This window comes from Scyliorhinus torazame, chromosome 3 (genome assembly GCF_047496885.1).
Source record: "Scyliorhinus torazame isolate Kashiwa2021f chromosome 3, sScyTor2.1, whole genome shotgun sequence".
Classification (NCBI taxonomy): domain Eukaryota; kingdom Metazoa; phylum Chordata; class Chondrichthyes; order Carcharhiniformes; family Scyliorhinidae; genus Scyliorhinus; species Scyliorhinus torazame.
Window position 1 is genome coordinate 295,771,412 of NC_092709.1, and position 27,780 is coordinate 295,799,191.

Consider the following 27,780-nt stretch of genomic DNA (forward strand, 5'->3'; position numbering starts at 1 on the left):
GCGGGCCCTGGTGGCGTGGGCGGGCTCCAGGGTTCTTGGGGGGGCGCGGGGGGATCTGGCCCCGGGAGGTGCCCCCACGGTGGCCTGGCCCGCAATCGGGGCCCACCGATCGGCGGGTGGGCCTGTGCCGTGGGGGCACTCTATTCCTTCCGCACCGGAGGCCGTGGTCATCCGCCATTCTCGGCGCGGAAGTGACTCCCTGTGCGCATGCGCGGGAATGACGCCAGTGCGCGCTGACGCTCCCGCGCATGCGCCAACTCGCGCCGGCCGGCGGAGGCCCTTCGCCGCCGGTTGGCGTGGCGCCAGGCCCCTATCCCGCCGGCCGGCGGGGCGCCAACCACTCCGGGGTGGGCCTAGACCCTGAGGGTGCAGAAGATTCCGCACCTTTGGGGCGGCCCGACGCCGGAGTGGTTCACGCCACTCCGTCCCGCTTGTCATGATATCCACATCAGCATATCATGGTGCAATCACACACACACTGATGGACAGGCAGTTGGACCAACCAGCACACACATAACATCGCAGCCAATTACCAGTGAGAGCACACGCACTATAACACAGGGAACACCACAGTTCCCGCTCATTCCAGCAGGAGACAGCTCAGGGCACAGAGCTCACAGTGTGCCACTCCGACATGCACCATGTGCTGATTGCCTCTCTAAGATAGTGTTAGGACTGGGTCCACAGGTTAAAGGGTTAAGTACGAACCACAGTCATAAGTTTACAGATGTTGTTGTCAAGAGTATTAAAACAGAGTTGTACCATCTACAACCGTGTTGGTTTGTTTGTGTAGCGGAACACACAACACGACAGACTCTGCCTCACCTCTGTCCTCCCATCCATCACCCAAGGAGGAAGAGGGACTATATGGTCTTTAGCCTTGCTGGGCCCCCCTGAACTGAAGACTCTGCCACACCCTCTGTTCTCCCACCCAACACCCAAGGTGGGAGTGGAACCTCTCATGGGCTGTGTGATTGCTGGGCCCCCCCCCCGGCTTAAGACTCTGACTCTAAGACTTCAACACCAAAGGCGATGTGAGAGTGGGGCTGACCAGGGCGTTTTTGCCTCCCCGCCTTCCTACTGATCTTCATTAACACAGCTAAAGCCACATTGGGGTGGGCGTAACCGGTACCCCAATGGCGTCACCATCTTCGCCAGTGGTGGGGCCTTCCAACGCCACCTATTCAGGGTGGCGGCTTCCAATCCCCCCCCCCCCCCACCACCACTCCCGCGACCCCATCACATTCCGCTGCTTACTAGGCAGCTTGGGGTTAAATATTACGCCCACCCCACCATGACCATCGAGGCATACACACGCACAATGGCCGGGGTCGTCGGCTCCTCAACCATTGTGGCCGCCTCGCGCATGTACGTCAAGGCTGTGTTTTTCCTTCGGGCTGAGCACGCAGTCCACCTCGCCCTTGAGAAGGGGCTCACGGTGGGTGGGATGTAAGTGGCAGTGGGCCCACTGAAGGCCACTGCAGAACGTATCGTACTGTCGAACGTCCCGCCCTACCTCCCCATGGAGCTCCTCCTGCCCCACCTCAATCTACTGGGGAGGTTAGATCTGGGGTGGCACTGCTCATGCTTGGCCTGAGGGACCCCTCCCTCCATCACATATACTCTGGGCTCGATTCTCTACTCCCACACCGAAGTGGCCGCGCCGTCGTGAATGCCGTCGAGGTTCACGAAGGCGCGGAACGGCCCCGGTCCCGACCGATTCAGGCCATGACAATGGGCCAGGATCGGGGCCGCGTCATCTACACGCGCCAGGCCTTGTCGCCCGCGTAAAAGCGGCGCCGCATAGATGATGCGGCCGGCGCCGCATAACGGGCGTCATCCGCGCATGCGCGGGTTGGCCGGCGCCAACCTGCGCATGCGTGGTTGCCGTCCTCTCTAAGTCCGCCCCGCAAGAAGGTGGGGGACGGATCTTGCGGGGCCGCGGAAGGAAGGAGGTCCCCCTTCAGAGAGGACAGCCCGACGATTGGTGGGTGGGAGATCAGGTAAAGCCCGGTGCAGGATCCCCCCTCGCCCCCCCACAGGCCGCCCCCCCCCAGTGTTCACGCACCGCTCACGACTGCAGCGACCAGGTGTGGATGGCGCTGGGGGGGAACCCGCCATTTTGGCCTGGCCGCTCGGCCCATCTGGGCCTCAGAATAGCGGGTGTGCCGGAGAATCGCCATTTTCGGTGTCTCCGGCAATTCCCCGGCCTGCGGCCCGCGAAACTCGACCGGGCCGTTCCCGCCGCTTGGGAGAATGGCGGGAGGGCGTCGGACCGGTATCCCCCGGAAATTTTGGCGGCCCAGGCGATTCTCCCAACCGGCGTGGGAGTGGAGAATCGCGCCCTCTTTCTGGGGGCCAGGTCTTTTTCCGCCTGGCCCAGGAGGAGGTTGTGGAGGGAGATTTTGGGGTCCCAACTGGCAACACTGCCCTCTCTCCCTCCACCAACCCTAAAACTAACTCCCCGTTGGGGGAGGCCCAGGAGCCATCTCCAAACATCACTGCAGCTGCTGGCATGGAGGGGAGCCTCCGCGTGGCAAAACGCTGCCCAGAAAGGGTCGCTGGGAAGCGTGCAAACCCATGCATGATCTTCATGTGGTGGTCGCACACGAGATGTATGTTGAGGGAGTGGAACCCCTTTCTTTTAACGTAGGGCACTCCCAGATGGCCAGGTGAGCGCAGGGCAATAAGCATGCCATCTATTACCCCACCTGGAACTGGGACAGCCTGGCGATGGTGGAGAAACCTGCTACTCAGGCATCTTGCTGGGCTCCGTCCATGTCAAAGTTGATGTAATTTTCCGCCCGGGCAAACAGAATAGCCGTGACCTGTCAGATGCACCTCTGGGCTGTGGTCTGTGAGATACCACAGAGGTCCCCGCTCGAGACCTGGAATGATCAAGAGGGCATCGCACAGATGCCGTACCGCCTCTTTGTTAGAACAAAGAACAAAGAAAAGTACAGCACAGGAACAGGCCCTTCGGCCCTCCAACCCTGCCCGTCTAAACTAAAATCTTGCACACTTTCTGGGTCCGTATCCCTCTATTCCCAGCCTATTCATGTATTTATCAAGACGCCCCTTAAATGTCACTATCGTCCCTGCTTCCAACACCTCCTCCAGCAGCGAGTTCTAGGCACCCACTACCCTCTGTGTAAAAAACTTGCCTCGTACATCTCCTCTAAACCTTGCCCCTCACACCTTAAACCTATGCCCCCGAGTAATTGACCCCACTATCCTGGGAAAAAGCCTCTGACTATCCACTCTGTCTATGCCCCTCATAATTTTGTAGACCTCTATCAGGTCACCCATCAACCTCCGTCATTCCAGTGAGAACAAACCGCGTTTATTCAACCGCTCCTCATAGCTAAAGCCCTCCATACCAGGCAACATGCTGGTAAATCTCTTCTGCACCCTCTCTGAAGCCTCCACATCCTTTTGGTAGTGTAGCGACCAGAATTGAACACTATACTCCAAGTGTGGCCTAACTAAGGTCCTATACAGCTGCAACATGACTTGCTAATTCTTATACTCAAGAATTGTTGAGGCGGAGCCTCCTAACTGTACGCACTGTCCGTCATCTGTTCAAACGACCAGCGACGCCTGTACATCCTGGGCCCTTGCGGGACTCCCCCTCTGGGTCCCCTCCTTGCCTGATGGGCAGCGGGGTCCTCAAGGTGTGTGGAGCGGTCCGGCACATGGGGCCATCACCTTGAGCATCTGGAGATGCTACTGCTGGCGTCTGGCCGCCCGGCTGTGCAGCAGCACCACTAGGGCAAGCAATACATGGTATTTTTAAAAAAGAGGCGGCATGGTAGCACAGTGGTTAGCACTGTTGCTTCACAGTGCCAGGGACCTGGGTTCAATTCCCGCCTTGGGTCACTGTCTGTGCGGAGTCTACACGTTCGCCTTGTGTCTGCGTGGGTTTCCTCCGGGTGCTCCGGTTTCCTCCCACAAGTGCTTGTTAGGTGAATTTTCCCTCAGTGTACCCGAGTTGGCGCCAGAGTGTGGCGACTAGGGGCTTTTCACTGTAACTTCATTTTAGTGTTAATGAAAGCCTACTTGTGACACCAATAAAGATTATTATCAGGTCCGATTCCTCGCTGGGTCACTGTCTGTGCGGAATCTGCACGTTCTCCCCGTGTCTGCGTGGGTTTCCTCCGGGTGCTCCAGTTTCCTCCAGCATTCCAAAGACGTGAAGGTTAGGTGGATTGGCCATGCTAAATTGCCCTTAGTGTCCAAAAAGTTAGGAGGGATTATTGGGTTACGGGGATAGGGTGGAAGTGAGGGCTTAAGTGTGTCGGTGCAGACTCGAGGGGCTGAATGGCCTCCTTCTGCACTGTATGTTCTAAGTTCTATATGTTCTATTATTTATCTCGCACAGACCAATACTGATTGGGCTCTCAGCTGCAGTGTGCAGAACTATCATGTTCCAGTTTTCACACATCTCAAAATTCCACATTGGCAAATTCCCCACCATTATCTGTCAGGAATTCCACTTGTGTCCATCATCCTGTTCCCTCACATTTCGTCATGACCTTATCCATGACTTTATCGATCATGGTCCGTTTGTCCATACCATGTAATACAATGGTCTGGTCAGCATATCAATAAAGTGCAGCAAAAAAAATCACAATCTTTGACCCATGCTTTTAAGTCCATTGTCACTGATTGTTAGATTCTCTGGCTAATGGTCTCTTTTGATATTTTATACAAATTTCTCACTGAGCCATGAGTTGCTCAATAAGGTCACTGCATTCTTTATCAAGCGCTCCAGCAGCTTGCAATGAAGCATTCAGATTTTGTAGCCCCAGATGTGCATAATTGTCTGTACAATTTCCAAATGTTCTTTTTGTCTATTAAATTCCTATTCCCCGAAGTTGACAAGACTTCATGAATTATTTGAGAAATTTCTGGCTTGTTTAATGGTAAGCAGTAATGGCAGTCCTGACCTAGTAAAATGTAGATCTGCAGTGTTCCCAAAAATGATTGTTCTGTCTAATGACAACTGCGTTTTCTTCATCAATGTCCTGCTTAACAGTAGAAGCATGTCATTAGAAACCACATCTGTAAAGATGAAAAGGTTGATCCAATTATCCAATAAGGGAGGACTACCCTTTTGGAAGACATTAGCGTGTTGTCATCTCCAAATCTGATGCACATAGAGCTTTCATACATTTTGACCTTCCACCTTACAAATTTTTCTCCCCTGCCTCGCTTTGTCAATCCAACCGTAAAAAAAGAAACAAAACCCTCCACATCGGAGGAAAAGAAAATCCCCCATCCTCCAACCCCCACTCCACCAATATTCCCAACTACTTCAAAGTGCCAGCACCTCCGTCTCCCAGAATCATTCTGTTCAGTTCTCCCCCAGTTTATGTTTCTTGATAAAGTCATTGGCCGCTTCTGGAGTCTCAAAATAGTATTCCTAGCCTTGATTTGTCACCCAAAGCTTTGCATCCCAAACTTGATCTGCCGTCGATATAGCACCGCCGTGGCTTTGTTGAATCCTGCACACCGTTTTGCTAGCTCAACTCCAATGTCCTGGTATATTCAAAGCCACATCTCCTCTCATTCACAGTTGCGCTTCTTCCTGGCCCAATACAGAATCTTCTCTTTTTCCATGAACTTATGGAGCCTCAAGATCACCACCAACGGCACCCCCGCTCTAAGCCTCTGCCTCAGAGACCTGTGCGCTCTGTCCACTTCAGAAGCCTTATCCAACAGCCCCTCTGCCACCAAACCCGCCAGCATTCTCAAAACGTACCTCGTGGCACTCGCACCTTCCACTCCTTAAGGCAGGCTCACTATCCGTAGATTCTGCCTTCACAATCTATTTTCCTGCTCCTCCATCTTTGCTGTCAACATCTTACAAAGTTCTCCTAATAGGTCACCTCTGCCTCCAATGCCACCACCCGATCGCTGTGGTCTGACATCTCTGTCTCAATCTTTCGGATCTGCGAACCCTGCGCCTCCAAACATTTCTCCACCCTCTCCATCAAGCTCTTCAGAGGTGCCACCGCTCTTTTGATGGCCTTTGAGCGATCCTCCTGCATCTCCTTCCTCTTCTTTGAAGAAAGCCATAAACTGTTCCATCTGGGCTTTCCAGCTTGCATTAGCCCTTCCCTCTCTGCCATCCTTCTACTGCACCATAGGTCTCTCCCAACCCTTTGGCCAGGTCTTTCACCTTGTTCTGCTGGGTTTGGTAACCAACAGACATACCAAACCCGGGAGGAACTTCTCCTCCGACCTTCAGCTACACTTTTCTTTCGAAGTTGCACCCAATTTCTGGTAAAAATAGCTCTTTTCTACGTCTTCAAGCAGGTGCTGCACTGTGTGCGACCAGTCACACCATGGCCGCCACCAGAAGCCCATTTTCCTGCATTATTCTCTATCTGTCAAATTTTAGTCTGTTCACTTAACTCAAACTCTTTGGGCAGAATTCTCCCATCCAGGATTAGGTCCTGTGGCAGGGACAGGGAGTGTTTCCCACTACAGAGGCCATCGGAAACCACATGTTACAAGATCTACATAAATACATAGAAGATAGGAGCAAGAGGAGGTCTTTTAGGCCCTCGAGCCTGCTCTGCCATTTATCACGATCATGGCTGATCATCCAACTCAAGAGTCTAATCCTGCTTTCTCCCCATAACCTTTGATCCCATTCGCCCCAAGTGCTATATCTAGCCACCTATTGAATATACTCAATGTTTTAGCATCAACTACCTCATGTGGTAATGAATTCCACAAGCTCACACTCTTTGGATTGGATTGGATTGGATTTTTGGATTGGGTGAAGAAATGTCTCCTCATATCTGTCCAAAATAGTTTACCCTGAATCCTCTGACTGTGACCCTTGGTTCTGGACACACCCACCATCGGGAACGTCTTCCCTGCATCTACCATATCTAGTCCTGTTAGAATTTTATAAGTCTTTGTGAGATCTCCCCTCATTCTTCTGAACTACAGCGAGATCAATCCTAACCTAGTCAATCTCTCCTCATATAACAGTCCCGCCATCCCTAGAATCAGTCTGGTAAACCATCGCTGCACTCCCTCAAGAGCAAAAACATCCTTCCTCAGAAAAGGAGACCAAAACTGCACACAATATTCCAGGCGTGGCCTCACCAAGGCACTGTATAATTGCAACAACACATCCAGTACTCAAAACCTCTCGCAATGAAGGCCATTAGCCTACGCCTTTATTCTTCTTTACTGCCTTTTGCACCTGCATGCTTACCTTCAGCGACTGGTGCACAAGGACACCCAGGTTCGCCCGCACACTTCCCTCTCCCAATTTACAACCGTTCAGGTAGTAGCCTTCCTATTTTTGCTTCCAAAGTGAATAACCTCACAATTATCCAAATTATACTGCATCTGCCATTGATTTGCCCACTCGCCCAACCTGTCCAGATCATGCTGTAGGATCTCTACATCCTGGTCACAGTTCACCCTCCCACCCAACTTGGTATCATCTGCAAACTTTGAGATGTCACATTTTGTTCCCTCATCCAAAACATTAACATATATTGTGAGTAGCTGGGGTCCCAACACCGATCCCTGTGGCACCCCACTAGTTACTGCCTGCCAATTAGAAAAGGACCCATTGACTTCCGGGTGCGGCGATGACCAGCTGAGTCGCACATTTCGGCAGCTCCCGGTGGAACGGACTTTTGGGCTCTTGATAGGAGCCCCATCGGCAATTTTAACGGCTAAAAGCACTGTGCGGTAAACCAGAATGGAATCCCCCCTGGACACGGATGGAAAAAGGAGAGGAAAGTGGCCGGATTGCGGTGGATCCTTTAGAGCAGCGGCAAGGAAGGCAAGCAAAAACCAAGATGGCGTCGGAAGGTGGCAGTTTAATATGGGGCCCTGAACAACACGAGTTCTTGAAGCGCTGCGTGGAAGAACTTAAAAAGGCGATGAAGAAGGAGCTGTTGGCCCCGATATTACAGGCGATTGAAGGGCTAAAGGATGAGCAAAAGACTCAGGAGCAGGAGCTTCGGGTCGTGAAGGCAAAGGCTGCCGAGAACGAGGACGATATACAGGGCCTGGTGGTGAAGACGGAGATGCACGAGGCACACCATAAAAGGTGTGTGGAAAGGCTGGAAGTGCTGGAGAATAATGCGAGGAGGAAGAATTTAAGGATTCTTGGTCTTCCCGAGGGTGCAGAGGGGGCGGACGTCGGGGCATATGTGAGCACGATGCTGCACTCGTTAATGGGATCGGAGGCCCCGACGGGTCCGTTGGAGGTGGAGGGAGCCTATCGAGTTATGGCGTGAAGACCGAGGGCTGGAGAAATTCCCCGAGCCATAGTGGTGAGATTTCTCCGATATAAGGACAGAGAGATGGTCCTCAGATGGGCAAAGAAAACTCGGAGCAGTAGGTGGGAGAACGCGGTGATCCGCGTATATCAGGATTGGAGTGCGGAGGTGGCGAGAAGGAGGGAGAGCTTTAATCGGGCCAAGGCGGTGCTTCATAAAAGGAAGGTCAAATTTGGAATGCTGCAGCCGGCAAGACTGTGGGTCACACATCAAGGGAAACACCACTACTTTGAAACGGCGGATGAGGCATGGACATTTATTGTCAAAGAGAAATTGGAATAAGTGGGTTATATAAAAAAAGAACGTTTGAGACAAAGTGGTGGGGCGAATATGGGGGGCGAAGAGGGGGAAAAAAGGGGGGAGAGGAGAGATGATTTTTAAGTTGTTAATCCTGCGACCCGGTAACTTTTCTCTCTTGCCCTTGTTGTGGGGGAGGGAGGGAGGGAGGTGGAGGAGCTGGGGGCGTCGGCCATTGAGGGCGGGGCCAAAAGGGAAGCGCGGGCTTTGTTCCCGCGCTATGATAATTATGGCGGGAACAGGGAAGCAGGAAGGAGGGGGCGTCGCACAGTGCGAGCCGAGGTCACGGGGGAAGCCGAGGTCGGCCAGAGTTTGCTGACTTCTGGGAGCAACATGGGGGGTGCAATTACGCTAGTGGGGGATCTAGCGGGGATGGTGGGGGGGGGGGGGCTAACTGGGTTGCTGCTGCTGGGGAGAAGGGGGAGCTGGTATGGGGTGGGGTGGGTGGGGCGGGGGGGCGCCACCTGGGGGGGACACAGCTACGTGGGAACCGGGTGAGGAGCTGGTTAAAAAAAGGGGGTGGCTAGTCGACAACGGGGGGGGGGGGGGTAAAGAGCCCCCCAACCCGGCTGATCACGTGGAATGTGAGAGGGCTGAACGGGCCGATAAAGAGGGCACGGGTACTCACACACCTAAAGAAACTTAAGGCAGATGTGGTTATGCTACAGGAGACGCATTTGAAACTGATAGACCAGGTCAGACTACGCAAAGGATGGGTGGGGCAGGTGTTTCATTCGGGGCTAGATGCGAAAAACAGGGGGGTGGCTATACTAGTGGGGAAGCGGGTAATGTTTGAGGCAAAGACCATAGTGGCGGATAGTGGGGGCAGATACGTGATGGTGAGTGGCAAATTACAGGTGGAGGCGGTGGTATTAGTGAACGTAAATGCCCCGAACTGGGATGATGCCAACTTTATGAGGCGCATGCTAGGACGTATCCCGGACCTAGAGGCGGGGAAGCTGGTAATGGGTGGAGATTTTAACACGGTGCTGGAACCAGGGCTGGACAGATCGAGGTCCAGGACCGGAAGGAGGCCGGCTGCAGCTAGGGTGCTTAAGGACTTTATGGAGCAGATGGGAGGAGTAGACCCCTGGAGATTTAGTAGACCTAGGAGTAAGGAGTTTTCGTTTTTCTCCTATGTCCACAAAGTTTATTCACGGATAGACTTTTTTGTTTTGGGAAGGGCGCTGATCCCGAAGGTGACGGGGACGGAGTATACGGCTATAGCTATTTTGGATCACGCTCCACATTGGGTGGACTTGGAGATAGGGGAGGAAAAAGAACAGCGTCCACCCTGGAGAATGGACATGGGACTATTGGCGGACGAGGGGGTGTGCTTAAGGGTGAGGGGGTGTATTGAAAGGTACTTGGAACTCAATGAAAATGGGGAGGTCCAGATGGGAGTGGTCTGGGAGGCGCTGAAGGCAGTGGTTAGAGGGGAGCTGATATCAATCAGGGCACATAAAGGAAAGCAGGAGGGTAGGGAACGGGAGCAGTTGCTGAAAGAACTTCTGAGGGTGGACAGGCAATATGCGGAGGCACCGGAGGAGGGACTGTACAGGGAAAGGCAAAGGCTACATGTAGAATTTGATTTGCTGACTACGGGTAATGCAGAGGCACAGTGGAGGAAGGCACAGGGTGTACAGTACGAATATGGGGAGAAGGCGAGCAGGTTGCTGGCCCACCAACTGAGGAAAAGGGGAGCAGCGAGGGAGATAGGGGGAGTGAGAGATGAGGAGGGAGAGATGGAGCGGGGAGCGGAGAGAGTGAATGGAGTGTTGAAGGCATTCTATGAAAGATTATATGAAGCTCAGCCCCCGGATGGGAAGGAGAGAATGATGTGTTTTCTGGACCAGCTGGAATTTCCTAAGGTGGAGGAGCAGGAGAGGGTGGGACTGGGAGCACAGATTGAAACGGAGGAAGTAGTGAAAGGAATTAGGAGCATGCAGGCGGGGAAGGCCCCGGGACCAGACGGATTCCCAGTTGAATTTTATAGGAAATATGTGGACTTGCTGGCCCCGCTACTGATGAGAACCTTTAATGAGGTGAGGGAAAGGGGGCAGCTGCCCCCGACTATGTCAGAGGCAACGATATCGCTCCTCCTAAAGAAGGAAAAAGACCCGCTGCAATGCGGGTCCTATAGGCCTATTTCCCTCCGGAACGTGGACGCTAAGATTCTGGCCAAAGTAATGGCAATGAGGATAGAGGATTGTGTCCCGGGGGTGGTCCATGAGGACCAAACTGGGTTTGTGAAGGGGAGACAGCTGAATACGAATATACGGAGGCTGCTAGGGGTAATGATGATGCCCCCACCAGAGGGGGAAGCGGAGATAGTGGTGGCGATGGATGCCGAGAAAGCATTTGATAGAGTGGAGTGGGATTATTTGTGGGAGGTGCTGAGGAGATTCGGCTTTGGAGATGGGTATATTAGATGGGTACAGCTGCTGTATAGGGCCCCGATGGCGAGCGTAGTCACGAATGGACGGGGGTCTGAATATTTTCGGCTCCATAGAGGGACGAGGCAGGGTTGTCCTCTGTCCCCATTATTGTTTGCACTGGCGATTGAGCCCCTGGCAATAGCATTGAGGGGTTCCAGGAAGTGGAGGGGAGTACTCAGGGGAGGAGAAGAACATCGGGTATCTCTGTATGCGGACGATTTGTTATATGTGGCGGACCCGGCGGAGGGGATGCCAGAGATAATGCGGATACTTGGGGAGTTTGGAGTTTTTTCAGGGTATAAATTGAACATGGGGAAAAGTGAGTTGTTTGTGGTGCATCCAGGGGAGCAGAGCAGAGAAATAGAGGACTTACCGTTGAGGAAGATAACAAGGGACGTTCGGTACTTGGGGATCCAGATAGCCAAGAATTGGGGTACATTGCATAGGCTAAATTTAACGCGGTTGGTGGAGCAGATGGAGGACTTTAAGAGATGGGACATGGTGTCCCTGTCACTGGCAGGGAAGGTGCAGGCGGTTAAAATGGTGGTCCTCCCGAGATTCCTTTTTGTGTTTCAGTGCCTCCCAGTGGTGGTCACGAAGGCTTATTTTAAAAGAATTGAGAAGAGTATTATGAGTTTTGTGTGGGCTGGGAAGACCCCGAGAGTGAGGAGGGGATTTTTGCAGCGTAGTAGGGATAGGGGGGGGCTGGCACTGCCAATATCTCAATGGTGTGTAAGTGGATGGGAGAAGAGGAGGGAGCGACGTGGAAGAGATTGGAGAGGGCGTCCTGCAGGGGGACTAGCCTACAAGCTATGGTGACGGCGCTGTTGCCGTTCTCACCGAAGAAATACACCACAAGCCCGGTGGTGGTGGCTACACTGAAAATTTGGGGGCAGTGGAGACGGCATAGGGGAAAGACGGGAGCCTCGGTGCGGTCCCCGATAAGAAATAATCATAGGTTTGTTCCGGGGAGAATAGATGGGGGATTTGGAGCATGGCAAAGAGTAGGGGTAACACAATTGAGAGATCTGTTCGTGGATGGGACGTTTGCGAGTCTGGGATCACTGACGGAAAAATATGGGTTGCCCCAAGGGAATGCATTTCGGTATATGCAACTGAGGGCTTTTGCGAGGCAACTGGTGAGGGAATTCCCGCAGCTCCCGATGCAGGAGGTGCAGGATAGAGTGATCTCAGAGACATGGGTGGGGGACGGTAAGGTGTCAGACATATATAGGGAAATGAGGGACGAGGGGGAGATCATGGTAGATGAGCTGAAAGGGAAATGGGAAGAAGAGCTGGGGGAGGAGATTGAGGAGGGGCTGTGGGCTGATGCCCTAAGTAGGGTAAACTCATCGTCCTCGTGTGCCAGGCTAAGCCTGATACAATTTAAGGTGTTACACAGGGCGCATATGACTGGAGCACGGCTCGGTAAATTCTTTGGAGTAGAGGATAGGTGTGCGAGATGCTCGAGAAGCCCAGCGAATCATACCCACATGTTCTGGTCATGCCCGGCACTACAGGGGTTTTGGGTGGGGGTGGCAAAGGTGCTTTCGAAGGTGGTGGGGGTCCAGGTCGAACCAAGCTGGGGGCTGGCTATATTTGGGGTTGCAGAAGAGCCGGGAGTGCAGGAGGCGAAAGAGGCTGATGTTTTGGCCTTTGCGTCCCTAGTAGCCCGGCGCAGGATATTGTTAATGTGGAAGGAAGCCAAGCCTCCGGGTGTGGAGACCTGGATAAATGACATGGCAGGGTTTATAAAGTTGGAACGGATTAAGTTCGTTCTAAGGGGGTCGGCTCAAGGGTTCACCAGGCGGTGGCAACCGTTCGTCGAATACCTCACAAAAAGATAGAGGGAATGGAAAAGAAGAAGACAGCAGCAGCAACCCAGGGGGGCGGGGGGGGGGTGGGGGGGGAGGGGGGGGAGGAATCAGAAGGACTCTCAGGGATGTTATTGTATATGCATAGGTATTTGGTATATGTAATTGTATATTGGATTGTTGGATTGTATTTTTGGAGAGTATTTATCGTGGACAAGGCAGTTGCCATTTAGTTTTGTTTTTGATTTTGTTCAAATATTATTTATTTATTTGTTTAAAACTGGCCATTGTTATTTATATTGTTTTATTGATGTATAAAGGAAACACTATGTACTGTTATGTTTGGCCAAAAAATCTTGAATAAAATATATCTTAAAAAAAAAGAAAAGGACCCATTAATTCCTACTCTTTGTTTCCTCTCTACCAACCAGTTTTCCATCCATCTCAAAACACTTCCCCCAGTCCCATGCGCTTTAATCTTGCGCAATAACCTCTTATGCGGGACTTTGTCAAACACCTTCAGAAAATTCAAATATACCAGATTGACTGGCTCCCTTGTCAACTGTACGAGTTACATCTTCAGAGAATTCCAACAGATTTGTCAAGCATGATTTCTCCTTCATAAATCCATGCTGACTCTGACTGATCCTGCCACTGCTTTCTAAATGTTCCGCTATAAAGTCCTTGATAATGGATTCAAGAATTTTCCCCACTCCCGATGTTAGGCTTACTGGTCTACAATTCCGTATTTTCTCTCTACCTCCCTTTTTGAATATTAAAGTGACATTAGCTACCCTCCAATCTGCAGGGACTGTTCCAGCGACTCTACCCGGAAGTTGACCACCAATGCATCCACTATTTGCAGAGCCACCTCCTTAGGCACTAGGGGATGCAGATTATCAGGCCATGGGGATTTATTTGCCTTCAATCCCATCAATTTTCCCAGCACCATTTCTCTACTAATATTGATCTCCCTCAGTTCTTCCCTTTCATTCTCCAACATTTCTGGTTTTCTAGAATAACCTGCTTTCTGGTTGGCTCCAGAACTCGCTGCTCCAAATAACGGTTCCTGAAACACTCTATGAACTCCTCTTCTAGGCTACATATAATCTGATTTGTCCAATCTACCTGCAGAGATTAAAATCACCCATGTTTATCGCCATTCCTTTCTCACAAGCCCTTGCTATTTCTTCCTGTATACCCTGACCTACTGTTAATATTAATACCAGGAGACCTATAAATTACCTCCGCAAGTGACTTCTTACTATTGCTATTTCTTACCACTACATTAACTGATTTTGCATCTTGATCTTTAGAACTATACCTTCCTCTTTTGTACTAATATCATCCTCATTAACAGAGCCAACCCTTCACCTTTTCCTAGCTTCCCATCCTTCCAAAATGGCATGTCCCCTTTGTCATATTGGATCCATGCAAATAAAGTTGTAGCTACTTCGACAACACTTCCTAATAAATGTTGTGTACCTTGTCTGTGCAATGATTCATACAGCACTGCTGGTGACTTAACTAGAATGATGATTTATTGATTAACAGGTGGAAAGGTAACAAACAGAATACTATACAGGCTAAGTTACGAATTGAGTTTCATGGATCTCCTGGAACTAACCAATGTCCGACTGTCTTGGTATACGCCACCTGGCGATAGTCAGATGTCACATGACCGATGTTTGGCGGCATCAGCTGGTTGGAGGTCGCATTGTTAACTATATACAATATTATTCACAGGCATACCACAACAGATGCAACTGAAGACAAATAATTAGTCAATTTGTTCTTGTGAGAATAAGGACGTTTGTATCCTATGCTCTCTTGTCTTGATATTGCATGTGATCCTCCTGAAAACCACTTTGTGGAATGTGCTGTTCTCTATATTTTTGTCTGAAAAATCAGCTGGATGATTGTCACACCAAATGTTTTGGACCTTTGAACACAAAAGAATTTCTTATCCGATACGAAGATCTTCATTATCTCTGCAACTGTTAGCAATGTTTCTTCTTACTAAGGTCAGTCTTGCTGACGTGTCCTGTTTGTTGGCTCAGCATAACTGCCAACGTTGTAGTAAACACATCCATGATGATGGAAAGGACATGTCAGTTAACTGATTTTGCCTTTTCTGACGTTAACAATACCAAGTAATGGAGGGTTTAAAGTCCTTTCTTGTAGTCATCTTTGACATGTATTAAAAATCTTTATTGAAAAGTCCAAAATCTTTCATTAAGTCCTGTAACATAACCACTATGTTACCATATTCAAGCTATTTATATCAGCAAGTTTAGATTGTATCATAATGGCATCTCCATTGCTCCACCTGTGACTTATAAATATTTCAGGCAGCAGTGTGAGGAGTTGCAGACAAAGCTGTCTCATCAGCGTGAGCTAGAGTTGGTCAAGGACAGGAAGGCGCAAATAGAGTTCAACAAGAAACTTCAGAATCAGCAGAAGGAAGCGAATCAGATCTACGAAGAGTTATGGGAGAAGGACCGGCTTGCTAAAGAGGAGAAGATAGAAAAAGAAATGAAAGAGCAATATGAGAAACAGCAAGAAGTCCTGGCCGGTCTACAGGAACAAATGGCAGAAAATGATGCAAAACGCATGGATCAGAAACAGCGAGTACAAAACGAAGCAAAGATTATGGTAAGAAAAGAATATAAAATGACTGAGCAGGATTGCATATTATTTCACCTCTCTATTGGTCTTGTTCTCAGCTCATCCACCTGAGGTGCCAATTCTCTCATTTACATTTTTTGTATGTCAATTTTCTTTTCTCCATTGGTCCTACAGATGATGGCCTAGAAAATTAGTATGAGCCAATAGGGATTGCACCTTACACCTAAATGATGAGACCCATCATCTTGAAGGCCTCTGGTTCCAAATCCTAGGCTATTGATTCCTTGCTGGATACATTCATGGACGTTGGGTGAACTTTGTTGCTTCACATTGGTAGCCATTGTCCAAGTGTGAATCTTTGGTTCGGTTATTTGGATGTTGCAAATATCTTCCAGAACTTTTGCATGGCCATTCTTCCCCAGCCCTAATCCAAAAGTGATGAGGATAAATCCATCACCACTCACTACAGTCAGCTAATTCAGTGCAGGTCAGGAATTGAATCTGGTATCTACTGGATCGAAATAACATTACTCTTCAGGGTAAACATAATGATCTTTTGGAGGAGAATTATTTTTTAATATCCTGTGGCCAGAAGATTTTTATTTATTTTTGTTCTTTATTTTAGAACCTCTTTCCTTTCATCCATTTAAAAAAGGAATATGATTCAGCCTTTTGTGTGTAAGAAATACATTAACCATGGGCGGCACAGTGGCACAGTGGTTAGCACTGCTGCCTCAGGGCACCGAGGACCCGGGTTTGATCCTGGCCCTGGGTCACTGTCCGTGTGGAGTTTGCGCATTGTCCCCGTGTCACCCCCATAACCCAAAGATGTGCAGGTTGGTGGATTGGCCATGCTAAATTGCCCCTTAATTGGGAAAAAAACCTAATTGGGTAGTCTAAATTTTTTTTTTAAAGAAATGCATTAACCACAATAATATAATTATGTTGAATATAATTATGGAGATTTGTATATAAGTTACAGTACAGAAACAAACTGCACTGTGTTGGTGCTTATGCCCCCTTAAACCTCTTCACACTTTGATCTTTGGTCAGTCTTTGGGAGGTTTCTGCAAAGGTTGTCAGAAAGAGGTGCACTTTAATACTGAAAGGAGACTGCTTGTCAGAGATTTTGATCTCCTTTCAACTACAGGGCAGCTAAAATAAAAACGAAATACTGTGGATGCTGGAGATCTGAAATAAAAACAGAAAGTGCTGGAGTTCTGAAGAAGAGTCATATTGTGGACTTAAACGATGGCCACTATTTAACTAAATGGGAACAAAGTCACGTAGCGAGGGTGTTTAGTCGCGTATTCCCCGGCGCTCACAGCGCCGAGAAGCACACGGTTATAAAACGAGACTTGCGTTTGATAGGGGGCGTCAACGCGAAAAGTGGAGCCATGGCCGTACATAGCCCCATTTCGTGCACTGAGGAGCTCCGCTCGCTGGACCTCCTCAGTGTAGCGAGAGATCGAGGCGCACTCCCCCCTCCCTCCAAGCCCCCCTCCCCCCCCACTACAGCCATGCAGGGCACCCCCAGCCTGATCGCACCCGCGCAAAGAATGCTAGCCTGGCACCCTGGCAATGTTCCTGCCAGCTGGCAATGGCACCATGGCAATGCCAGGCTGGCACTCAGGTGATGGGTGGCAACAGCAGTGCCAGGGTGTCACCCTGCCCAAAGGGCAAGCACCTGTAGTACCTCCAATCCTCTGGGAGACCCCGATGAGTGCCGTTCCATCTGGACCCCGTTTGTGGAGATCAGTACTGAACGCCGCTGGCCCGAGGTCTCCCAAGGTGAAGGGATAGGTCCCAAAGCCACCGACAACAACCCCTCCAGCAACAAAGAGGGCAGTGCCATCAGACAGGTTGGAAAAACCTGGGCGGCATGGTGGCGCAGTGGTTAGCACAGCTGCCTATGCCGCTGAGGACCCTGGTTCGATCACGGCCCCGGGCCACTGTCTGTGTGGAGTTTCCACATTCTCCCCTTGTCAGCATGGATTTCACCCCCATAACCCAAAGATGTGCAGGTTAGGTGACTGGCCCTGCTAAATTGCCCCTTAATTGGAAAAAGATAATTGGGTCCTCTAAGTTTCAAAAAAAAAGTCGGAAAAACCTTTTTCGGAAAATGCGCACCTGCATGTACCCGAAAACCTCCCGTATGCCAAACATCTTCCCCAACTCTTCCAAACTTGCAAACCGTCCTTCCAGAACCAAGCCCTTCCTCTCCATCACCCCTCGCTCCTCCTATCCCCAAAACCTCACATCCATCCTCCCTGGCTCAAACCCGAGGTTCCCTTGGGTCAGCCTCAACATCGACCCCACCCCCAACCTAAAGTGCTGCTGAAATGTTTGTATTGAAAATATATTTTATTCCAAATGTACACAATAACAACAAAACAACATCTGAACAAAGCAAAGTTAACAGTTTGTACATGTTTCTCCTTTTAATCCCTTCCCTCACCCCCCTGCGACGAACAGCTCCTCAAATATCATCATGAACGGCCTCCACTGTGCCTCGAAGCCCTCCTCTATACCACTTAGGGAAAAATTAATCTTCTGCTACCGGAGAAAGCTGTACAGATCTCCCAGGCAAGCCGCAACCCCCCGTGACATGTCTGACCTCCAATTCAAAATAGTCCGTCGCCAGGCAAACAGCGCGATGAAGGCTACAACATCAGCCTCCTGTCCCTCCAGCAGCTACAGCACCTCCGGAGTCCCAAAGATCACCACCATGGGGTCCAGCTTCACCTCAGCCACACTATCCTCAATAAGGCCCCAAACACCCCCTCCCAGGATCTGGTCGCCATCATTTTGCACCCTCAAAACATGTGAACATGATTTGTTGGCACCTGTCCACACTTCTCTCATCCATCTATTACCCCCAGAAAGAGCCCGAGTCATGTGGATATTATGCACCACTTTAAACTGAATCAAATACATTCTGGCACAGGAGCAGATTGAGTTCACTCGCCCCATTGCCTCATCCCATCTCCCTCCCACCTCCGCTTAAACCTTTCCACTTCCACTAACATCTTGCTCTGCTCTCCATCCACCCGTATATGTCCATGACCCTGCCCTCCCTCACCTCATCTGGGAGCAGTAATTTCTCCTGTAGAGTGTACTCCGGTAGTTGGGGAAGCGTAGATAGCTCCTTTTGCGCATAGTCCTGCACTTGCCAGAACCTAAACTCACTCCTCCTCGGCAACTCAAAAGCCCCACCCCCCAAAAGCCTCACCTTCCCCACATTATCTGCCCAATATTAGTGCATCAGGTTCGGGAGCGCTAACCCCCCTCCCTGCCTCTGCCTTTGCAGCAGAGCCCTAAGTGCTGCCAAAATGGCCTCCGTATTTTCAACATGGCCACGACCACAGGACTCCCCGAGAACTTCCCTGGGGCAAACGGGAACGGCACTGTTGCCAGTACCAGCAACCCCAACCCTTTGCAAGGGCCTGCCTCTATCCTCACCCACACAGCCTCTGTCTCCCTGCTCCAATCCTGCACCTTCTCTGCGTTCGCCGCCCAATAATAGTATTCTTGATTAATAAGGGGATCAGGTGTTATGGGGAGAAGGCAGGAGAATGGGGATGAGAAAAATATCAGCCATGATTGAATGGCGGAGCAGACTCGATGGGCCGAGTGGCCTAATTCTGCTCCTATGTCTTCTGGTCTTATAGTATAACCGGTTCGGAAGGGCAAAGCCCCCTCGACTGTCACCCTCTTTGAAATATCGACCTTCTAATCCTTGCCACCTTACCTGCCTACACAAACAACTAAATCAACCTATCCACCCCCATAAAAAACAATGTTGGCAAAAAGACCGCTCAGTACTGAAATAAAAACTCGGTCAAAATGTTAATCTTAACTGTCTGCACCCGACCTTCCAATGATAGGGGAAGACTGTCCCACCTCGATAGATCTGTCTTGACCATGTCCCCCAGACTCATAAAGTTCAGAGCTGGCCCAATCCCGAGCCACCTGCACTCCCAAATGCTTAAAGTGGGTTGTTGCCACCCGAAATGGCAACCCTCCCACCCCAACTTACGCCACTGGAGAAGACACTACGTAACACACACATTTCCCCAAATTTAACTTCTAGCCTGAAAAAGCCCCAAATCTCCTGAGCAGCTCCATTATATCCCCACTGAAAAGCCCGAGTTAGAGATATACAGCAACAAATAAGCGGCATACAGAGACACTCTGGGCGGAATTCTCCCCCCCCATGCCGGATGAGAGAATCGCCGGGGCGCCGCGCGTGTCCCGCCACGCCGCCCCGACACCCGCACGCGATTCTCCCACCTCACCAAACCAGCGCGGCGAGAATCACGGCTGGCTGCTGGGAGAATCGCCGCTTGCCATTTATAAACGGCGAGCGGCGATTCTCTGGCCCGGATGGGCCGAGCGGCCGCCCCAACACGACAAGTTCCCGCCGGCACAGTCCACACCTGGTCGCTGCCGGCGGGAACTGCGCGGGAACGCTGGGGTGTGTGGCCTGAGGTGGGGGGGAGGGGGGTTCCTGCACCGGGGGGGCCTCCAATGAGGTCTGGCCCGCGATCGATGCCCACTGATCGACGGGCCGGTCTCTCTAAAGGAGGATCTCCTTTCCTCCGCCGTCCCGCAAGGTCCAAAAGCCATCTTCTTGCGTGGCGGCCTCGGGGAGGACGGCAACAGCGCATGCGTGGGTGGGCGCCGGCCCACCCGCGCATGCGCGGGTGACGACATTTACATGGCGCCACTTTTTACGTGGCGCCAAGGCCCAGCGCGCGTAAATTATGTGACGCCGCGCCTAGCTCCCCGGGAGCGGGAGAATAGGGGCTGGGAGCAGGCTCCGACGTCGGAGTGAAACATTCCGGTTTTCACTCCGGCGTCCTGGCAGACATAGTCTCTCACCAGGGCGAGCAGGGCACACCAGAAATCTTCCACAGACTCACCAGGAAGTTGGTGCCGCGAGGATAGGAGGTGCCTAGCGTTGATCTTGTTGGTCTGTTGAGCATAATACTCCTCAGTAGCGCCATGGCCTCTGCGTAGGTAGGCGCGTCCTGGACGAGGGGAAAAACGTTGGAGCTCAGCCGCGTGTACAGAATCTGGAACTTCTGTGCTTCTGAGATTGGGTCTGGCGCAGACCTGATGTCTGCTTCAAAGCAAGCTAGCCAATGTTGGAAGTCCTTTTTGGCGTTGTCTGCTTGAGGATGCAGCTGCAGGCGATCCGGCTTGATGCGGAGATCCATCTCTGAAAAATCTCTGTGTAATAAATTGATGCACTATCAATTACGACGAGACGAGAGTAGAATGTAATCGAGGCTTTATTACACAGAGATGTGTGGCCTCCTACAGCAGCTTACGAAATGGCTGCTGTTCGGAGAGCACACACATTTATACTCCGCCGCCTGGGCGGAGCCAGCAGGCAGGGATCTATCCCCGTACCTGTAGGACAGGGGCCTCACCGTAATACCCATATATGCAATATAATACAACAGTGGTGACTACCACAAGGAATAAACAAACAAAGGGTGATTTCTAAAATAATATCTTTTGTGAGGGCCACGAAGAATCCAGCACGAGTTTTAAGGATACAAAGTAATAACATTTATTTACAATAACATATATATATATATAAAAGCAGCAGCAACTTCCCTTGCTGCACACTCCTTCCTGCTGGTTCCAAACTGGCCAGCTTTATTTATACTTGGAGTTTACTAATGGTTTCTCCGCCCCCCTCATTGGGGAAGCTCATACTCCCACAGGATTGTGGGATTGTCATTAGTCCCCAGCCAATGGTAAGCAGGCAGGTTATAACATCCCTCCCCCCCAAAGTCCAAGGAATCCACCGAAGACCCTGGCGAAGGAGGGCGTCGGACTCGTTTTGCCGCAGGCCGGACACCATTTGCATGCGGCGCTGGATCAGGCGGCGTGTAATGAGACGGAGACCGCGCTTCCATGATGAACGGCGTAACGGTTGTACATCCACGGCCCGTGGACCCGAGGATGCCCCCTCTGATGCGTCCTGTGTCTCCATCTCGGAGTCAGAGTCTGCTGCCTCCGTCATGTCAGCGTCTTTATCTCCACTCGGTTCTGTAACGACCTGCGCAGGCTTTGAGTGAGGCACCAGTGGAAGATTGTGAGGACTACCTTTCCCTTGTCTCTGGTCCCTGCGGCTGTAGAAATGAGCTCCGGGGGTGGGGAATCTTTGGAGAAGATAGTCCTCTGGACCGAACGTGGTCTACATGTTTGCGCTGGAGACAACCCTGGGCTTGCACCTGGTAAGATATAGGGCCCGTTTGGCGAAAGATTACGCCAAGAACCCACTGGGCACCACCAGCAAAATTCCGAAAGAACACTGGGTCACCGGGCGCAACTGCCGAATCGGCCGATGCCGAGAAAATCCCTGTCCCTGCCGTTCTTGTGTGCTTGTGTGCGGCGTACTTTTGCGCCAACGTCCGGGAAAACCATACTAAGGCGGGTGCGAAGTCTCCGGCCCATTAGGAGTTCTACGGGAGCTACCCCAGTCACCGCATGGGGGGGTGGTCCTATACGTAAACAAAAGGCGAGCCAGTCTCGTGTCCATTGATCCGGAAGACTGCTTCTTTAGGTCTCTTTTGAATGTCTGCACTGCGCGCTCTGCCAACCCATTTGAAGCCGGGTGGTAAGGGGCAGTGCGGATATGGCGTATGCCGTTCATCTTTATGAACCTCGCAAATTCCTCACTCGTGAATGGAGTGCCGTCATCCGTGACCAGCACCTCGGGGAGGCCATGCGTACTAAAAGACAAACGCATTTTTTCAATTGTTGCGCAGGACGTTGTCCCCTGCATCTTATGCACCTCTAGCCATTTAGACTGGGCGTCGATTAATAGAAGGAACATGGATCCTTGAAAAGGGCCTGCGAAATCTGCGAAATCTGAATGCAAGCGCGCCCAAGGCCGCCCTGGCCATTCCCAGTGATGTAGGGGTGCGGCCGGCGGAAGCATCTGATGCTCCTGGCAAATGGAGAAGTTTTGGGCCACCTTCTCAATGTCGGTGTCGAGGTCTGGCCACCAGACATAACTCCGGGCCAACATTTTCATTTTGGTCACACCTGGATGCCCATTGTGCAAGTCTCTTAGTATCAGCTCCTGTCCTTTTTCCGGGACAATCACACGCGTCCCACCAGTACGTGTATGGCCGCCATTTCACTATCGTGACTGATCATAAGCCTCTGTTGGGACATTTTAGAGAGGATAAGCCAATACCGCCCATTGCTTCCGCACGGATCCAGCGCTGGGCTTTGTTGCTCGCTGCATACGAGTATTCTCTGGAGCCCATCCAGGAACGCAGATAGCAAATGCCGACGCACTGAGCCGGTTGCCTTTATCGACCGGCCGAATGTCGACCCCCACGACCGGTGAGGTGGTTGCAACCCTAAATTTTATGGACACCTTGCCTGTCACGGCATCACAGATCCGTGAGTGGACCCAGACAGAGCCAGTCCTGTCAAAGGTTCGACACATAATCCTGTATGGTGGGCAGCATAGACAGCTCCCAGGCGAGGTGCGGGCATTTTCCTCCAAGCTGTCAGAATTCAGTGTGGAAGACGGCATCCTCTTGTGGGGGATGCGTGTGATTGTCCCGGTAAAAGGCCAGGAGCTGATACTAAGAGACTTGCACAATGGGCATCCAGGTGTGACCAAAATGAAAATGTTGGCCCGGAGCTATGTCTGGTGGCCAGGCCTCGACACCGACATTGAGAAGGTGGCCCAAAACTGCTCCATTTGCCAGGAGCATCAACAGCTTCCGCCGGCCGTGCCCCTACATCACTGGGAATGGCCAGGGCGGCCTTGGGCGCGCTTGCATGCAGATTTCGCAGGCCCTTTTCAAGGATCCATGTTCCTTCTATTAATCGACGCCCAGTCTAAATGGCTAGAGGTGCATAAGATGCAGGGGACAACGTCCTGCGCAACAATTGAAAAGATGCGTTTATCTTTTAGTACGTATGGCCTCCCCGAGGTGCTGGTCACGGATAACGACACTCCATTCACGAGTGAGGAGTTTGCGAGGTTCATAAAGATGAACGGCCTACGCCATATCCGCACTGCCCCTTACCACCCGGCTTCAAATGGGTTGGCAGAGCGCGCAGTGCAGACATTCAAAAGAGGCCTAAAGAAGCAGTCTTCCGGATCAATGGACACGAGACTGGCTCGCTTTTTGTTTACGTATAGGACCACCCCCCATGCGGTGACTGGGGTAGCTCCCGCAGAACTCCTAATGGGCCAGAGACTTCGCACCCGCCTTAGTATGGTTTTCCCGGACATTGGCGCAAATGTACGCCGCACACAAGAACGGCAGGGACAGGGATTTTCTCGGCATCGGCCGATTCGGCGTTTTGCGCCCGGTGACCCAGTGTTCGTTCGGAATTTTGCTGGTGGTGCCCAGTGGGTTCCTGGCGCAATCTTTCGCCAAACGGACCCTAGATCTTACCAGGTGCAAGCCCAGGGTCGTCTCCAGCGCAAACATGTAGACCACGTTCGGTCCAGAGGACTATCCTCTCCAAAGATTCCCCGCCCCCGGGGCTCATTTCTATAGCCGCAGAGACCTGAGACAATGGAAGGTAGTCCTCACAATCTTCCTCTGGTGCCTCACTCAAAGCCTGCGCAGGGCGTTACAGAACCGAATGGAGATAGAGACGCTGGCATGACGGAGGCAGCAGACTCTGACTCCGAGATGGAGACACAGGACGCATCAGAGGGGGAATCCTCGGGTCCACGGGTCGTGGATGTACAACCGTTACGCCGTTCATCACGGAAGCGCCGGTCTCCATCTCGTTACATGCCGCCTGATCCAGCGCCGCGTGCAAATGGTGTCCGGCCTGCGGCCAAACGAGTCCGACGCCCTCCTTCGCCAGGGTCTTCGGTGGATTCCTTGGACTTTGGGGGGGAGGCTTACCATTGGCTGGGAGCTAATGACAATCCCACAATCCTGTGGGAGTATGAGCTTCCGCAATGAGGGGGGCGGAGAAACCATAGTAAACTCCATGTATAAATAAAGCTGGCCAGTTTGGAACCAGCAGGAAGGAGTGTGCAGCAAGGGAAGTTGCTGCTGCTGTTATATATATGTTATTGTAAATAAATGTTATTACTTTGTATCCTTAAAACTCGTGCTGGATTCTTCGTGGCCCTTACACCCACCCTCCTGCCCATGCAATCCTAAATGTTATCTTAAAGGGGACACTTGGCAGTCCAGGATGCTTCCCCAGCCTGTGATGGCAACTTCAACGTTTTGCACACTTACTCCAATCTCATGCTGGGTTTCTTATGGACCAGGAAAATGAGAACTCCTCTTGCCCCAACCTTATCCATTTTGATTAAGCTGGCCAGTAAGGCTGAGGCTAAGGAAAATGAGAACTCCTCTTGCCCCAACCTTATCCATTTTGATTAAGCTGGCCAGTAAGGCTGAGGCTCCACACAGTCCAAGTTTGACTGGAACTCAGGCAGCACCTCATGAGGGATTCACAGATCAACTTAATGAATATTTATCTTTCTGATGAAGTTCATCTACTGGAACAGATGATAAAATAAGTTTGTTTGAAGGATTTTAAGTATATTCCAGAAGCGAAGAAACAGTTAGCGATTAGTCATTTGTCTTATTGGAGCTGTATACTTGTCACAGAAAGAAAAGCAACGTCTTTCAAAGTTGGAAGATGAACGGCTGGCAAGGGAGAAGGTTCAGAAACAGAAGGAATTCCGTGATGGTTTGAACAAATCAATGGCACTGAAGGAAAAACGATTAGTGAAAGAGGAGGAAGAGGAACAGGCACTTGATACAAAGATAAAGGAACAAACATTGAAGGAAAGGGCTGATGATGCCCAGGAGCAATTGCAGAAAAAGGTAACTGAGATGATTCATATTGGACCACAAAATATAAAAAGGTTTTTTTTTTTGCATGTCTATTGTACTGTAGTGTGTTCTCAGTACCTCTTTCATCCCCCCCATTTAATATGTAATATTTAAATACTAGATACTTGATACAATTTTAGGTCCCTCAAGGTTAGCTACTCCTACCTTGTTTATTTAATTCTCTTGGAAACTTATTGTAAATACTTCTCTAATTCCTCAGGCTCCACTCTCTTGCACTGGTTGTGTAGCCTCTACCTCAGTTGTTCCTGTGGTTGTTTTGGAATGTTCTCTGTTCCACCAACCACGCCTGCATTATAGTTCTGCTCCTTGGTCCCTTAACAATACTGTCTGTTGCTTTAGTCGCTCGAGTGCTGTAGTTCTGTTTCTTGGACTGGCCACAATGTTATCTAATGTTAAGTTTTATGTCAGAAAGATAATTCACACAGTCTTCATTAGATTCTATCTACACCTAATGACAATGGGTGTATATATACACCGTGAGTGCTTATCTGCAACCCATTGGAGAGCAAGGGGGAAAGTCAAATCTTTCTCGCAACTCTGTTAATTTTACAACAATTCTTTCTTAGCTGGACCTCCGGAGGGAACTGCAGATGTATCGAAAATATTTGGCTCAGAGGGCAGATGATGAAAAGCGTCATGAAGAGGAAGCAAACCGGCTGATGGAGGCAGATGTGGAGAAAACTTGGGCCAAACGCAATGAACAGGTGCGCCTAAAGAAAGAGGCTCAAGATCAACTCAAGAAGGAGGTGATGGAAACACGCAAGGTTCAAGTTCAGGAACATTGTAAGTCATTTATTTGGCGTTTCCCCAAATATTTCTTCGTCTTTTGTCAAATTATATATTCTGTTACCATGAAAATAAGCTAGTCAATCAAAAACCCTATCAACACTCCACAAATTCCTGTCCAGGATAAAGTTAAATCACCATTCATTCCTTGACACCTACTTCCATGCCAAAAGATCACCGGAGTCATATGTGAAGGATGAATATCTATGCTTGGAGTCGAAGCTGGGGACTGTATAATACTGTGCCATCACCTCTGCTGGCTCTGTCCTGCCAGTAGGACAGGATGTAGCCAGGGATGGTGATGGTGGTGCTTGGGACATGATCTGTAAGATATCATTCCATGACATGACTATGTCAGGCTGCTGCTTGACTAGTTGACTAGTGATATACCATCAATTCACAGCGAGACCATATGAACAAGTGAACGAAAGCTTTATTACACAAAGAACTAGACTTCTGTACAAATGAGCGCCACCCACTGGGCGCAGGGCTATATACCGTCCCAGGGTGGGTTGGGCGGCGGGGGGGGGGGGGGGGGGGGGGCGGGGGCGGGGGGGGGGGGGGTGCGTGGAACCAGAGGCGGAGCCCACCGGGGTTCCAGCTCAATCCTTAAAGGTTAACAGTTACACATGTCCTAGTGAATACATTTCACCACATTCATCCCCTGTTTAAAAAAAACACAAAGTCCGGCAGGGGTGACGTGGGTCAAATGTCCAGTCTATCCAGAGGCCGGATCGTCCTTTTAGACCTCCTCAGCTCTGGCGGTGCGGCGGGCACGGACGTCGTAGATGATGGTGACTCCGAGAGCGTGTTATTCGGAGATTCCGCCCTGCGTGTCGATGATGGTCGCGGGGTAGTGGTCGGCAGGTGGGTGGCTTCTGTGAAGGCGCGGGGGGCAGTGCAGGCGCGGGGGGGCGGCTTAGGTGCGGGAGGACACAGGAGCCCCAGGGGGTCGGAAGAGACACGGTTGGTGGCGGTAGGTGATGCTGGGATGTGGGAGGGGGCGTGTTGGCAGGGGAACCAGCGGGCGCCAGGTCCTGTAGGGAGACTGTATCTTGCTGTCCATCTCGGTGCGCGACGTAGGCATATTGGGGGTTTGCATGCAGCAGCTGGACCCTCTTAACTAGGGGGTCGGTCTTATGGCTCCTCAGATGCATCCGGAGAAGGACAGGCCCCGGAGTTGTCAGCGAGACCCCAGGGATGGACTTCCTGGGGAAGACAAACAAGCAGTTGCGAGGGGTCTCATTCGTGGCTGTGCAGAGGAGCGACCTAATGGAGTGGAGCGCGTTGGTGAGGACCTCCTGCCAGCGGGGAACCGGGAGACTTGTAGACCGGAGGGCAAGAAGGACGGCCTTCCATACCGTTGCGTTCTTCCTCTCCATCTGCCCGTTGCCCTGCGGGTTGTAGCTGGTAGTCCTGCTCGAGGCGATGCCCTTACCGAGCAGGTACTGACGCAGCTCATCGCTCATAAACGATGTGCCCCGGTCACTGTGGATGTATGCAGGGAAACAGAACAGTGTGAAGACCATGGCTGAGGTCAGGTCCGGGCAAGGGACAGCGAAGGGGAAGTGGGAGTACTCGTCAATGACGGTCAGGAAGTACAGATTGCGGT

At 51.1% G+C, this 27,780-nt stretch overlaps 1 protein-coding gene across 1 annotated transcript in view; it reads left to right on the plus strand.

The window, feature by feature from the left end:
- The window catches only part of cfap53 (cilia and flagella associated protein 53), a 77,073-nt gene that overhangs the window by 24,115 nt on the left and 25,178 nt on the right, over positions 1 to 27,780 (plus strand). Inside the window, exons 4-6 of the mRNA XM_072497423.1 lie at positions 15,222 to 15,525; positions 25,134 to 25,352; positions 25,949 to 26,165. Coding sequence (XP_072353524.1) covers positions 15,222 to 15,525; positions 25,134 to 25,352; positions 25,949 to 26,165 — 740 coding nt within the window. The remainder of the gene's footprint in view (positions 1 to 15,221; positions 15,526 to 25,133; positions 25,353 to 25,948; positions 26,166 to 27,780) is intronic.